The sequence below is a fragment of the Harmonia axyridis genome, chromosome 2, assembly GCF_914767665.1.
Source record: "Harmonia axyridis chromosome 2, icHarAxyr1.1, whole genome shotgun sequence".
Taxonomy (NCBI): domain Eukaryota; kingdom Metazoa; phylum Arthropoda; class Insecta; order Coleoptera; family Coccinellidae; genus Harmonia; species Harmonia axyridis.
This window is the reverse complement of record NC_059502.1, coordinates 53,414,109-53,430,918: the sequence shown is the minus strand read 5'-3', so window position 1 is coordinate 53,430,918 and position 16,810 is coordinate 53,414,109. Positions and strand designations below refer to the sequence as shown.

Below are 16,810 nucleotides of genomic sequence, written 5' to 3'. Positions count from 1 at the left end.
CATAAAACTCAACTGATCGGCTCATTCACCTTTCTTGTTCTTATTCCCGGGGTTAATTACTCTCTGTTCCTTCCTGACACTTCCCGAAGATTGTGACTGTGACCTTGTTCTACCCAGTTCCTCCCAGTCTTTCGCCTTATGAAGCACCTGATTGATCGATGCAATCTCCTTTTTGAGTCTCGAGTCCTCCTCTATTTCCAGGTGTTCGTGCTCAGTCAGCATTGCTTTATACCGTGCTATAGGGGCTGGACTGTTTGGTGCACTCGTTGTCAATTCTGAATTTCTAGCAGGCTGGGGATTCAATTTTTCTTCAGTTGATGCCAAACAATCCGAACCAAGTTGCTTTTTGAGTTGAGCTACGGTGAATTTTTCACCGTTGACAAATAGGCACTTCGACTTTATATATGTCTTATAATTTTTTGATTTGGCTAGATTTAGTTGCTGTCTTAGGATTCTGAAGTCGCCACGGTCCTCTTCACAAAGATCCTCATTTAAATAAATTCGAGAACCCTTCAATTTATGCCGATTGTTGAAAATTCTAGTTTTTGCCAAAAACGATATGAACCCCACCTTTACCACCGGTTTGTTCCTTCCCAGTCGATAAATATTGTTGATCTCAATGTCCTTCAAATTAACGCCCAGAAGCGAGTTGAGCTGAGAAATAACCGATTGCAGCAAATCTGAGTCATCCAACTCCAATCCCGAAACAATAACGTTGTTCTTTAACGCACTTCTCTTAAGATTAAGTATTTCACCCTCCACTTTGGAGATTCTTTCTTCACACGACTCCAATCGTAATCCCGTGGTTATTCCTACTTGTTTTATTTCTTCTCTAACCCTCGCCAGTTCCTCCTTTAGAGCAGCAGTTTGCTTGGAAAATTCATTTCTCAAAAATCTTGATAGATGTATTGAGGTGTATGTAACGCTTTAGTCGACAGCAGATGCGTGAACTAAACTGATACGGTAATCAAGGTAGTATTTATACACAAGAACCAATCTAAGTCAAGAAAATCAACTTTAAAAACTGCCGATCAACAAATGAATTTGAATATGAAAAATCGAAAAAGAAAAAATAGGAATCCTCGTCGCAACCATTTTTTTTGCGAAACTATTGATATACAGGGTGATTCACCGCTATGGCCTATTTTCATGAATCACCCTGTATCTGCGAAACCAATAGTCTTAGGATATACAACAAGCTACTTTTCTGAAAGACGTGGATGACCTGCATTCACCATTAGGCTATGGCTAAACACCCATGTTACACCCTGTATCACACGTTGATTCCAATTGGTACAGGGTGGACAAAAATACAATAGTTTTGTGTGTGCTCATAAAGTAACATTCTTTATTAGTTAAATTAACAATATTATCGAAAATATTTATTGTCTAGCGGCAATTGGTTTGAATGTAACACCCTGTGGTTTGTTACATTCATTACATGTTTTTTAATTGATAAGAAATATTCTGTCTGCTAGACCACAAGTACCAAACATGTTTGAAAACAGCTCATTTTTATTGATCTGAAAATGTAACTAACCACAGGGTGTTACATTCAAACTAATTGCCGCTAGACAATAAGTATTTTTGATAATATTGTTAATTTAACTAATGAAGAATGTAACGCGTCACTTTATGAGCAAACACAAAACTATTGTATTTTTGTCCACCCTGTACCAATTGGAATCAACATGTGATACTAACGGGTGTTTTTTTTCGAGGTATATAACTTTAAGTTGGCATTACTGTTCAAGATGGCGACCGATTTAATAGCTGTTGAGTGATTTATTCTCAGTTTGGTTTGGCAATTCATCACGACTAGACTTAAGCCTGAACAACGCTTGCAAATAGTGCCATTTCATCTCGAAAATAATGGTTGTGTGCGGAATACGTATCGTGTACTACGTCCATTTTATTTTGTTTAGCGATGAAGCGCACTTCTGGTTGAATGGATACGTCAATAAACAAAACTGCCGCATTTGGATTGAAGCTAATCCTCAAGTGTATGTCGAAACACCGTTACATCCAGAAAAACTGACTGTTTGGTGCGCTTTATGGGCTGGTGGAATCATTGGTCCGTACTTCTTCAAAAACGATGATGGCCAGAACGTTACAGTCAATGGTGATCGGTATAGAGCCATGATTACTAACTTTTTCATTCCTGAATTAAATTATTTTAAAATACGGTAAATTGAAATCAATAATCGACGTGTTTCAGGATTATTTCTTAAAATGGTCTGTTGAGCTAAAAATGAATTCGTGTATATCGATAGGACGACATTCTCAATCCCATCTCGTTTCATCATCTCACCTGCATAGCGGTCCCGGTTGCGGGCCATAAGCTGACGGCTGGACGGTGAAAACGGACTCCGGGGAACGCAGTCTACGGGAGTCCCCCTTCGTGGCGGCCATCACGTAGCTCCACATTGCGGGGCATCGCACGTTCCCGATATCCTGGAACACAAACAGAACGGGCCTGAGAATTGCTGCGATTGCACTAAAGCCGCCTTTCGCCTTGGGCGAGCTGCTTGAGGAATTTGTTGCCACCCCCCTATATATAGGAAGATCAATTTGTTTGGATGGTGGCGGGGTGCTTATCTATAGGGTGCGCAATCTGAGATTGTTGATGGATTGATGTTGTAGAACAATGACGGATAGCGTTTCTAAGTGAAAGACAAACTTTTGTCAATCAGGCACAAGATGTCCTGGATACACATTAGTGTTGCCAGGACTTTCTCTAGGGAGGTTTAAACACTAGTGCAGGAGGACTCCTCTCCCCCTTCCAAAGATACCAACAATTCAGAAAAGAAAGTTTGTGGAAGTCTTACATACTTAAAACAATTTCACTGAACAGTAATAAATTATTGAAACAACAAACAACAGATCGAATAATGAACAGAACATTGATATGATGAACATTAAAGGTTAAATGAAAGTTGTTCCTGGATTCTATGAAGAGAAATCAATAATATGAAGAACGACTTTTCATTGTATGAATGTTTCTTTCATCGGTTGGGAAATGATATCTGAATTCATCAATAAAATAAACCTTTTCATGGAATATATGTACACTTTTGAGCTTTGGTTCGGTGTATCCATTCAAATTAACTCAAAGAGGCAAAGAGCTATGCGATTCAAAACATTAGTTTCTCATTAAACAACGGTACCATTCGAAATGCTGTGATTTCTCTCAGAATAAAGAAAGATATCAAGAACAGGATAAGGGAAGGGAAAGAACAATATACAATTAATAAATCAATATAAATCGATGAACGAAGGGAAATCCATTTTTCACTCAGAAAAGCGCAAAACAAGACAAAACCTCATTAATCAATATATTGTTCGTTTACTTCCCTCGGGAGTTGGATCCTACATTATATCTCAACCAAGCAGTTAGGTACTTTTTGCTTTCAAGTTCAGATATTACTTTGTTCTTTTCTCTTCTTTTCCTTTTCCTTCACTGAAGATGAACTCTTCAGGGTTCGAAATATTTCTGTAATATTTTGCATTATATTTTTCCATCGTATTTGTGTAGAAACTTAGAGACCTTATCAAAAATTTAATAATATCTGAATGGAGTAGGTCCTTTTCTTCCAATCTGTATGCAAGTATTTCAGCGAACTCCTTTGAGAGGTTCAGGTCTCTACTAATAAGATCGCTCAGTTCTTTTTGATTGAAACGTTCCGTTTCCCGACTGTTATTTCAGAACAATCTGAGATATTGAATTTATATCCGCTTGTTCATACAAAAGATCGATATTATATTTTATAATAGAATAGAGTATGCTAGGTTTTGTATACGTCACTTTCAACAAATATCTGAGTACATAATATACTCAGTTCCTGCTTGATAGAAATTCATTATAGATCAAATTCTAATTCTAATTTTTTGAGCTGTTGTAATACTTCCATCAGTAATTTTGCTTTCAAATTTCAGATTGTCTTCAATGTGTAGGCTTGCACATATTGCCAGTTCGTTAATATTTTCGCCAAAACGCTTATGTAATTACGTCTCTTTTTCCAGAAAATATCCTTTGACTCCATGAACTCTCGCCATATTCAGGTACTGGCTGTTGGATTTGGTATTTTCTGGTTCATTTTAAACTATGTTTTTCCCGATAGATTTTATTGAGTATCCACCCTTGACTTTTTGTTAATTTTTGTTGTATCATTGGGAATGCGATTCAATATACCTTCTGCAGTGCACTTACAGTATTATTTTTCGATAATTACATTCCTATCATGATAAATTCTTTTATTCAAATATTGGATTGATTGGGTATTCACTTGATGGAAATACATTTTAAAAGAAATCAAATGACAGTTATTCTATTTCCACTTTTGATAATTCAATAAAACAATTGTTTCGCTATACTGTAGTTCTTCAGATATCAGAGGGAAATATTCGAAATCAATTTCAGAGGTCTAAGAGAGTAGCAATAGAAAACATTGACATTGAAAATCAACATTATTTAAACTTAAATTAAATTTTAAAGTAAATTTTTTATATTTCGCATTAATCAGAAGAAATTGCAATATAGGGTATTTCAACAGGAGGTTTCATTTTGATTAAAAAAAAACGACTATATTTTAAGAGAACTCAATGGATGTTAATTTCATTGTGAAGAGAAAGGAATGCCATTAACGATAGAAAGCGATATCAACCAAATATGGCCGCCACGACTACGGTTACAGCACCATATCTTTTTCATAAAAATTTCCCTGACCAATTCGCACATTTGCGGCTGTACCTATTTCCTCGATGACTTCATGAATTTCATCTGAAAGCACTTGAATTGATTGTGGAGCATTGGCATAAACCTTACCACTCACTTGTCCTCAAAAAAAGTCTGAAGAGGTTAAATCAAATGATCTAGATGGCCAATTGTGATCATCTCTTTGAGAAATAACACGACCCGGAACTGTTCTTGCAAACTTACAATTGTTTAGTTGCTCATGTGGTACGTAGTGCTGTCTTCTTGAAAATAAACATCGTCAGCATCAACATCGTCCAATTCCGATCATAAAAAATTATTAATCATAGCTCTGTAGTGCAATCCATTCAACGTAACAATTGCACCAGCCTCAATTTTTGAATAAATATAAGGTCCAATGATACACCAGCCCAAAAATCACACCAAACACTGACACGATGAGGATGCAAATGTATTTCAACCAGCATAATATTTGATGGCTACCAGACAATTTTTTAATTCCGGAAAAAGTATCTCATCGAGCGGGACTCGAACCCGCAAACTCCGAATCACTTGTCCGGCGCTCTCACCAACTGAGCCACCGAGGATATTGAAAGTACCAACCGCATATCGAGAGCGCCGGACTAGTGTTGTGGGTTCGAGTCCCGCTCGAGGTGGTACTTTTTCCGGAATTAGAAAATTGTCTGTTAGCCATCGAATATAATGCTATTATAATTAATTTCAGACATTAACCAATTTTTCTAATCATTCTTAGATTTTTTCGAGAACCAACTGTGACAAGTTTGCTTATTAAAGTAGCATCCTCATCACTGAAGATAAATTTTCGATGAAAATCCGGATCATTTGAATGCATCTCAAGGATCCAATCAGCGAAGATACGCCGTTGCTGGTAATCGACCGGCTCAAGTTCTTGTATCAATTAAACTTTAAATGTCTCAAGCCCTCAGCCTTTATGCAAAATACGCTGTTGTGAAATTCCAATGATCGACGAGGAATCGACAAGCCTAGAATTATTTCAATACTACAGACTACAGCAGCAATATTCTCAGTTGTTTTTGAGCGATGCACATGATTTCGATTCTTTACATCATCACTTACTTGTCCCAACAGCTCAAAATTTTCCTTCAGTTTCACTATTGGCGGCCGTGGTGTCAAAAAAACTTTAACTTTTGTAGTGAATTTTAACAATTTCAATACGTTTTTGGAGCGAGTATTGTTCCATTTTTAGGAACTGCGAGTTTTAACTCGTCAAATGTCGAAAGATGACAGCTTCGAATATGACAGCTGCTCAGGTAGCGGACCATTCAAAATGATTCCACTTATTGGAAAACCCTTTATTATTCAAGAACCGCCACTGTCTGAATAATATCAATTTGCTTTCGAATCGTAATATGAAACCATGCTGAAACGTAGAACTATTTTCCACTCCTTCATATCAGTTTCCAGGGGGGCAAATAACTCTTCACTGATTTGATGTGGCTTTTAAGGACTCCGTTCGTTCAACAATAATTCGATCAACCGCTCAGACAACAGTCGTCAGTTAAATTATAAGGGCTACTTTTAGAAAAACATGAAATCTTCAACATTATTTTCGGGCAATAGTATAGAAACATTTAAAACATCTTATGATTACAATATTAACGTTTCATAATTTCAAAATTTCATGTTATAATAATAATAATAAATCGCCCTTTATGGTTCTGCTTGGCACTGAACCCACTCTCTAAACAGCTAAACGCTACTGAAAAGGGTTTCAACATTAAAGGAAATAATAATACTACCACCATCAATCATTTGCTGTACATGGATGATTTGAAACTGATAACAGACAATAAGAACCACCTAGAAATTATGGTCGAACTAGTGAAACATTTTTCAAAAGATGTAGGTATGGAATTCGGATTGGACAAATGTCGTACTCTCAGCGTAGTGAGAGGAAGAATACGAGATGAACCGATAACTCTCGCAAATGGACAGCAAATAGAAGCAATGAAGTCGGATGATCTTTATGAATATTTTGGAATGAAACAGAATTGACGAATCAACCACCAAAGAATGAAGTAAGACTTAACGACTGAGTTCATTAGGAGAAACAAAAAAATCTTGAAAACAAACCTCAACAGCAGGAACATGACGAGAGCCATCAACACATATGCATGTTCAATTCTAACATACTCATTCGGTATGGTTCCATGGAGCAAAACAGACATCGAAAACTTGCAACGTAAAATGAGAACGTTGATGACAAAAGCAAACAAGCACCATCCGAAAAGCAGCATTGAGAGTACTACACTGCCGAGAAATAAAGGAGGCATGGGTCTTACGGACATCATGGAACTTGCTAGTGGGCAGATAGAAAGCCTACGGAAATACTTCAGAGATCAAGCAAGTACATCAGAGTTCTACAAAATACTGTGTGAAGCAGACGAATCAACACCTTTACAACTTCACAAGGAGCAATTTTCATACAACCACCAGACAAACCAAGAAAAACTAGAAAGATGGAGAGAGAAGCCCCTACATGGAAGACATTTCAACGTGGTGAACCAGGATCATGTCGACATTGAAGCGTCGAACTATTGGCTCACATCAGGTGCAATGTACCCAGAAACGGAAGGTTTTCTTTTAGCCATCCAAGATCAAGTGATCTCAACTAGAAATTACTGCAGGCATATCATAAAGGATCGAACTATTACTGACGATCGATGCCGATATGGGTGTCCAACAAATGAGACAATACAACATATCACGGATGGATGCCAAATGTTTGCAGGAAATGAATATAAAGAGAGACACGATGCAGAAGGAAAGATACTACACCAAGAATTGGCAACCATATTAAAACTCATTCATTCTGAAAAAATGCCATATTGCAAGTACCGACCGGAGACCATCCTGGAAAACGAACGCTCTAAGCTGTACTGGGATCGTACAGTTTTGACTGATGAAACAGTCCCTCACAATAGAGCAGATATATTACTAGTCGATAAACATCAAAAGACAACATTACTCGTTGACGTAGCAATACCAAATAACAACGACCTGCGTCAAAAGGAGGTCGAAAAAATTTCAAAATATAGAGACCTCGAATTTCAGATAAAGCATCAGTGGGGAATGATATCAACGAAAACTATTCCAATTATCATCTCAACAACTGGAATAGTGCCCAAAAATCTCAAGAGGAATATCAAGCAACTGGGACTTAGTGAGTATTTATGTATTATAATATAATGCAAAAAGCTGTTCTTTTAGGTACTGCAAGGACGGTGAGAAAATTCCTAGGAAGCGAAGGACAGGTCCAAGGATCATGTGTAAGAGGACCAGAAGTTCGACGAGAACTAGGGAGACCACAAGGACCGGACACGACCGAGCTCTGCCCTTCTGATATTTTAAATATCTGGGATTGAGTGAATGTTCCTCTTAGCGAGGAGTGAGAAGCCGACGGCGAGGAGAAATCCTACGCGTACAGGCAAAAGTCGGGGATGATCTTTATTCCGGATAAATCGACTTTATTTAATGAAATATGTACAAAGACATAATTATGATATGTTTAGATGTTGGACTAACCATGCCGAGGCGGAGTTTAGTCAAAGACTATTCTTACACTCAACCTCGTATGGCTGCCATTTCTTGATAATATAAATAGACAATGTTCGTTGATGTAAGACTACTGTATCAAAAATATCGAGTAGATATAGAAGATATTATTGGGTATAGGTAGTGATGTAGCATTAATCCGTACATGGTAATAAAATTCATTTATAAAAAATTATACGAATGGAAAATAACATTCAAATGACGATACTTAATCAAATAATCTGCGGAAATAAAAAGGCAATATGGAAAATGTACAATATTTTTTATCGTAAGAATGGATTCGAATACTTCTATTCATATTTCTCTCACCATTTATAGCGATGTGACGTAATAAAAATCCTCTCCATAATTTTACGACTCTATAACCCAAATTTCAAATGGGTCACAGAATTTCATCTGAGACTTTATCGATTCAGTTGCGGCCATATGTTTTCCAAAGATGTTCTGCTGACAGATCACTTCAAATATACGTGCAGCTAAATTGCGAGGTCTTCAACCGATTCGAGTTTCCTAAAAATAAAATTTCGTTGTCGACATGTCGTTGTCGTTAATCGAGATACTGATGACAGATATTGGAAAGGTAATATATTTCTGTTATCTGGACAGGAACGAAAAGTTGAGTTTGGCTCTGGATCTTATTTATTGTACGATTTATACTCTTGAGAAGAATGACGGTATCTGTTGTAGTTTGTTGTTGAAGAATTGATGCAATTCATCTGACCCCTATATGTATAAAGGGTTTCCAATTAGCGATTTCATTTTGAATAGCCTGCTATCTGGTGGAAAAATTTGGGCAATTGAGACAAATTGATGATTTTAAATATCGAAACAGTGTACATCGCTAAAGAACAACTGAGAATATTACTGTTGTATCCTGTAATGTTGTCGAAAACCCAGGTTTGTTGATTCATTGACGATCTTAGGAATTAGGCATTTTTTTTAAGCCTGATTGGGAACCTATTGACGAGGACGAAGTTTATTTTCAACAAAATGGAGCTAAATGCCACACCGTAGGTGGTGTTTGGAGTTAAATGATCAATTTAATTTACAAACTGGCTTTTATAGTGCTTTTCATTTTCCTTTCTGAAGACATTTCGAATGTGAATCTATAATCGTATGGTTGAATTATCTTTTCTTCCGTTCTCTTCAATTAGTACAATTATTTTTACAGATTTCCCAAAGATTAAGTCCATATAAACGATATGCCCCTACAATATTTGTCCTCTTTGGAAAGCCATGAAATATTATTATCATAATTATAAGTATTTCTAAATGTTTTCTTACAACTAGATTGATATCTGCAAAAATAAATTTGATGAGTGAAGAATTAAATATGTTACTACACAGTGAATTGATTCTATTCAAAAAAGAATATTATAATGGCATTTTGTTTCATTTTCGAAATTTAATTGGATTTTTTAGGCTGATTACAAACTTTCCTTCATTTAAGCAGTATTTGAACAACTTGATGCTCTACGCCACTGCGTAACGGAAATAAGCGTTGGTCCTACTTATTCATACAAAACCAGGAAGGCCTTCGATGCTGTCAACGAAACCGACGACATATTTAGGAGCCTTGGCAATAGCCAAAGCTGTTTCTATCTGTTTTCTGCAGAGCCTACAGATCTCATCTGCCGACTCACATTGTACAACAGGTATTTGCACCGACAGTGTCCTGTCCGCAGTCCCACCATTACTCTTAACTAGTGGTAGCTTCAGGAGCTTTCTGGTATAGTTCTGTGAAAGCACCAGAAATTTCTTTGCCTGGGCAAGACCCGAAGTATTTCTCCAGAGGGTTTTTCTATTGTCCCACTCCAATTGTTGGACCGCTTCCTTGTATTGGTATTTTCCAAGCCCACAGAAGAGCTCAGGATCAATTGAACTCTCATATAGAGCTCCCCAAATAGGTATTCCAAAGATCAGTATACCAAAACCAACATTTTTTTTATTAGGATATCGCTCAACTGAATAGCATTAGCCTGTTCGCCTTCCGGGAACTGCATCCAATTTGATATTTTGTTCTTAATCCTACCTATTCATACAAACCCACGGAGGCTGTCGATGAGGTTGAAGAAACCGACAACATCCTTAAGAGCGTTGGCTATTACTTCGTGAGTATCCACAATTGACTTTCCCATATGAGTGGATCTTAGGGTAGTCAGCCCCGGACATTTGCACATTATGTCTATTTCTACTTCTTTTCTACAGAGCCTGCAGATCTCATCTTTTGATTTACCCGTGCGGTACAAAAGGTATTTGCACCGACAGCATTTTGTCAACAGACCCAAAATTACCCGAAACTCAGCTTGTGGTAGCTTCAGAAGTTTCCCGCTATACGTTGGTGAAAGCACCACAAATTTCTTTACCTGAGCAAGACCTGGAGTGTTTCTCCAGAGGGTTTTTGTATTGTCCTACTCCCATTGTTGGACCACTGTGTTATATTGGTCTTTTCCAAGCCCACAGAAGAGCTCAGGACCAACAGGTGTTAACCATGATGCCCTTTTGCAAGTTCAACGGCTTTAACATTTCCTTTAATACCACAATGCCCCGATACCCATAGTAGAATCACTCTATTGCCTCTGGCCAATTGTTATGGTATTACGGCCCTCCCATGTCAATAGGAACCCCTGGCTGTATGATTCCAGGGATCTCACCGTGGACTGTCTGTCCGTAGTGATGCAGATACGCACCCTTTTGAAATTTCTTTTGAAACACCATTGGACGTAAGTATATACAACTAGTATCTCGGTTTGCAAGATAAAAGACTCATTTCCAAGGCATCTAGAAATCCTCGTTTTAGTCCCATATAACACAATCCTTGTGCTGTTCTCTGATTTTAATCTATCGGTCCTTTATGGACTAACACCTTCCTTGAATTCAATGAAAGCGACAAGGAAATTTGGCGTTCGGGATGGACTTCTTCTAACGTTTTCAACAAAAGTCTTATTGTTGATCCCTCAGAAAAAGTTCTAGGTTTCAATCTTCCTAGGAAAATTTAGTGTATTTTGAATAGACTTAGAACTGGTCATGGTCGTTGTAATAGTATCCTCTTCAAATGGCGTTCTATTGATAGCCCACTATGTGAGTGTGGTGTAGAAGAGACCATTGACCACTTGGTGAATGATTGTCCGATTTATAAATTTCATGATGGTTTCCAAGCTATCCATTCAGTTTCAGATTCTTTTTTAGAATGGGTAGTTAACTTCAAATCGATATAATGAAAACTAATATTTAGTACTCCTTTCTGCTTCTTTTCTTTTTGTTTTAGGATCCAATTGGAAATTATAGAGTCGTCAACCGAAGAGAGAGGATAAAGGAAAATTTGTTTTGGTTGAAGAGGAAGTCCTTCAATATAAATTATGTCAGCTTATTCTGTAAACGTTTACACAAACCAGTCACTACACCGATACGGGGAGACAGAGTTTTTGCTGAGGTTTTTATCTGTTCTCTTGTATCATACGTTGAAATGTATGATGCCCCGTTACATTTCCTCTGCTAATACTGAGATTCATCGACACATATGCTTGATTGTTTGAAATTAATATTTTGTATTGCTCTTTCTCAAAAGAATATATATATATATAATCTATCGGTATACCATATAGAGGATTTTTTGTGCAAACGATCAACTGAGGATATTGCTATTATAGCCTGTAGTATTGACGAAAACCCCGGTTTGTCGATTACTCGTTTTTTTTTTTTTTTTTTGATAATTGGGATTTCTGGATAACCGAAATTTGAATAAATTTATCTGGGCGACATTTATTCTCAACAAGACGGCTTCTCAACAACACGTTGTTTGACACAGAAACAACAAAACAATTGCCATTCATCAAGAAAACTTCCCTGGTCGTGATAATTTTCAAAGAGGTGATCACAATTCGATTACAAGATCTTGTCATATTCCATTTATAGACTACGTCTAAGGCAATGCTTTAATTGATCGTTTCATGGCTTTAAATTTGGAATTCGTGAAGATGAATGTATTAGGAGTGGGTACGAAGATGTTTCCAAAACCGGGACCTGCTGGTATTCGAATGCTCACTATTCATAGGCCGCTGTCCTAGTGTCTTTCAGGCAGAGATAATTGCAATCGAAATATGTATGGAAAGGAAACTATTAGATAAAACGTCACATTCTGACAGTCAGGCTGCAATCAAATCATTGACCTCACACATCATCGATTTTACGATGGTATTGGAGTGTCGAAGAACTCAATGAAATAGGTAAGAATAACAAGGTCTGTTCAGTCTAGGTTCCCGATTATTTGAAAATTAAAGAAATGAAGAAGCCAAAACACTTGCCAGAAAACCGAACTTCTTTCATAGTTCCTGAACCTTTCTGCGATGTAAGATTTTCTACAATAAAGAGTTTCAGAAGAAGAAAACAACCGAAATACAAACACTCTGATGGAATCTTCCTGGGTTGGATCATTCCAAAAAGTTTCTTCGAAACTTTGATACTGTGAGGTCTAAGAAGTAGGTATCTAGATCTTGGCAAGAATATGCTACACCTCCTCACTGGATTCCTCACAGGGCATTGCTGTTCAAGAAGCACCTCATGAGCATTAGTCTAGCAGAAAAAGACCAGTGCAGATTTTGTATTTAGGAGGCAGAAACTCCGGATCACCTGGTGACGGAAAACCTCGCCATCGCTAGCCAACGCAAAAATGCTGTGGGCAGGAGACTTGTAGAAGTGGGGAAGTTACCTTTTTAAATTGGAGAGCGAGAACAGGTCTTTAGGGGGCACAATAGACCATAAGGTCGCGCTGCAATGATGATAAATCTTCATCTACGATAAAGTTGAAATAGTAAATCATAGCACGTTTTATATGGGAAATGGCTTTCTCTGAATTTGGCTGAATTTTTGATATGTTGTAGTTCTTGATAAACTGATCAGAAGTGTCCCTAGCCATAAAGCTCAAAAATGGACAGTTTTCGAGATACGGTGCTTTGAAAATGGATTTTTTGAAATTTTCGGGGTTTTTGCTCATCAATCGGGGAGCTCTCATTTCTGGTTGGGATGGAATTTGGATGTTCGGCGGCCAGAACCCGACTGAGAAATGATCTTCCTTGGTTATATCAGGTACCGCCACCGATAATTTCTTATACACGGCTCCGCATTGGCTATGAAATGAGATACAAAATCCAAGATCTTCCATACATCTTTTCATGCCACAAGATGACGCCAGAATAATTCACATGACCAAGAAACAACATATTGTGAAATTTTTTTAAGAGAGACCATAATAACTGAATCCTCATATATCTGATGTCCAATAATATCAAATATGTTAGCCAAAATGTTCATAACCAGGCATCGCGAGCTGTAATGGGGGAAAATGGGAAAATCATAATCATATATCCTCAGGGATAACCATTGTGATCACTATTGATGTCATTTACATATGATATGTGATTTTTTCTCACAAATCTCGATAATCTGACAATGGGGTGCCAAGACTTTTTCCTCAGAATGTCTCGAAATTGATGATAGCATCTCACAGACAAACGAATCCGTGAAAATGTCTGCAGTTCTGATACAATATAGTACTATCCGGGTAGAATATAGAAGTCCAAGTGTTGGAAGCTAACAATGAATGGAACTTCCGATATTAACCCACGAATTCTTGAAAATACAATTTTTTTCCCATTACAGTTCGCGGTGCCTGGTTATGAACATTTTGGCTAACATATTTGATATTATTGGACATCAGATATATGAGGATTCAGTTATTATGGTCTCTCTTAAAAAAACCTCACAATATGTCGTTTCTCGGTCATGTGAAATATTCTGGCGTCATCTTGTGGCATGAAAAGATGTATGGAAGATCTTGGATTTTGTATCTCATTTCATAGCCAATGTGGAGCCGTGTATAAGAAATTATCGATGGCGGTGCCTAATATAACCAAGGAAGATCATTTCTCAGTCGGGTTCTGGCCGCCGAACATCCAAATTTCATCCCAACCAGAAATGAGAGCTCCCCGATTGATGAGCAAACACCCCGAAAATTGCAGAAAATCCATTTTCAAAGCTCCATATCTCGAAAACTGTCCATTTTTGAGCTTTGTGGCTATGGACACTTCTGATCAGTTTATCAAGAACTACAGCATATCAAAAATTCAGCCAAATTCACGGAAAGCCATTCCCCATATAAAACGTGCGGGGTCCTTTGCAGTTGTTCGAAAACAAACAACTGATAATAATTCTAATGTATTAATTCACTTCAATTATAATCCTCAACTCCATCTCATGATTTCTATAAAAAAAATTAAGTTTGTTTCAGCGACGAACATTACGGCTTTTTCTTTCAGTGGAAACGTTGAATGCCATGAAAAAATGTTATAAAAGTCAAGATTTACGAGTCTTCTTGATGCAAGTGAGCAGGAAAATATGGCCAATTAAAATTTCGTACTAACGGAATGAAAAAAAAGTCCGTATAACATCTCAACTCGTAAGTCGGGAGATTTGTCGAAAATCCGTTTACTGTGAACATATTCGGAGACCATAAAGTGTATATTGCGAGGCTATTATGAACATGAACTCTGACTAAATCAACCCCAGGACGGTGGAAAAGTTTTTTCAATCTTATTTTGTCGAGAGGAATCTTGAACTCCTGGATTCTCCTACGTCAACTTTCGTCTCTGCGTCCATAAAATCGGATCGCCGTTTTCAGTTGAATAACGATAAAGATAAGGCTGTCTGGTGGTCCCGTATCTATAATGTTCATACTCTATTCCCTACAGATCGGATTACCATAAAAAACACCGAAATTATTGCGTCTGAATTGCAGTTGGGGATGTTAGAAAACAATTGTTGTTGCACATTCTGCATATCAAATACTGATATGTCAATTCATGAAAAATTTGTTCGAAAAGATTCGTCGGAGATAAATTAAAATTCATGGGTCAAAGTTTCATTTTTCCTTTATTTCATTCCAATTAACCTTTGGAAGTTTTTCAGAAGACACGAAAATCTGTGAAGAAGTTACCGGCAATCAGTATCCGTTATGTAATCAATTCTTGAACATCGATAAATTATATTAAGGGTTGAAAATAACAAGAAAATAACATATGTACAGGGTGGGCAAATAAGCGAGGTAAGCGGCTATATCTCAGGATCCACTCATCGTAGAGACTTGAGATAAAAAATTTTACCACTAAAGTTTACAAAAAAACACACTGGAAATTGTTTTGAAGTTCATACCTCTACCGCTAGGGGGCATAGTAGCTATCGTCGAGTAGAAAAATGAATTTCACTCGAAAATGTTTCATATAAAGTTGAAGAAAAAAATCATCACTGTAATACTTGTAAAATTCTCTATCTTCTTGACTTGTCGATTTTACGACATCAAATAAGGATAGGGGAAAGGGAGAAATCTGACTGATTGAAATGCCTGTAACTTCAGTTTGGCTCAAGATTTTTGATCAAATTAGATCTCGTCTAAGAGATAATATCTTGTTGATTGAGGACAAAATATACTCATGATAAATTTGTTTTTGCTTCTATAGATAGGGGGCGCTAAGTCAGAAGTTCATTGTTTTGTTCATTTTACTTCGAAATTTCAAATGTAATAATAGGATTTTCTTAACAGAAACAGAAGTTCCATCAAATTTGCATGAAAAAACATGAAGGTCGCAAAGCGATAGTTTCAGACGTTCTGGAGTTATGGCCGAAAGAAGATATTCTTCAACTGATGCACTGCGAAAAACCAAATTGTGTCTTTAGGTTATGACAAAAACAGAAATCCCATCAAATTTGTATGAAAAAACCAGAAGTCGCAAAGCGATAGCTTCAGGCGTTCTGGAGTGGCCGAAAGAAGACACAATTTAGTTTTTCAGTGCATCTTCAACTGATGCACTGAAAAATTAAATTGTGTCTTCTTTCGGCCATAACTTCAGAACGCCTGAAACTATCGCTTTGCGACCTGCAGATTTTTTCATGCAGATTTGATGGGATTTCTGTTTCTGTTAAGAAAATCCTATCATTACTCTTGAAATTTCGAAGTAAAAAGAACAAAACAATGAACTTATGACTTAGCGCTCCTTATCGAAAGCAGCAAAAACCAATTTATCATGAGTATATTTTGTCCTCAATCAACAAGAAATTATCTTTCAGACGAGATCTAATTTGCTCAAAAATGTTGAGCCAAACTGAAGTTACAGGCACTTCAATCAGTCAGAAATCTCCCTATCAACTACCCTTATGTGATGTCGTAAAATCGAAAGTGACAATTCAAAAAGATGGAGAATTTTACAAGTATTACAGTGATGATTTTTTTCTTCAACTCTATATGAAACATTTTCTAGTGAAATTCATTTTTCTACTCGAAGATAGCTTTTATGCCCCCTAGCCGTAGAGGTATGAACTTCAAAACAATTTCCAGTGTGTTTTCTTATACACTTTAGTGGTAAAATTTTTTACCGCAAGTCTCTACGATGAGTGGATCCTGAGATATAGCCGCTTACCTCGCTTATTTGCCCACCCTGTACAATAATT

At 37.1% G+C, this 16,810-nt stretch overlaps 1 protein-coding gene across 2 annotated transcripts in view; it reads right to left on the bottom strand.

Annotated features, from left to right (window-relative positions):
* LOC123672315 (kinesin-related protein SMY1-like) overlaps positions 1–16,810 on the bottom strand; it is a 286,748-nt gene that overhangs the window by 126,884 nt on the left and 143,054 nt on the right. For both annotated transcript variants that reach the window (XM_045606395.1, XM_045606394.1), the window contains exon 8: positions 2,312–2,454. In XM_045606395.1, the coding sequence (XP_045462351.1) occupies positions 2,312–2,454 (143 nt within the window). The remainder of the gene's footprint in view (positions 1–2,311; positions 2,455–16,810) is intronic.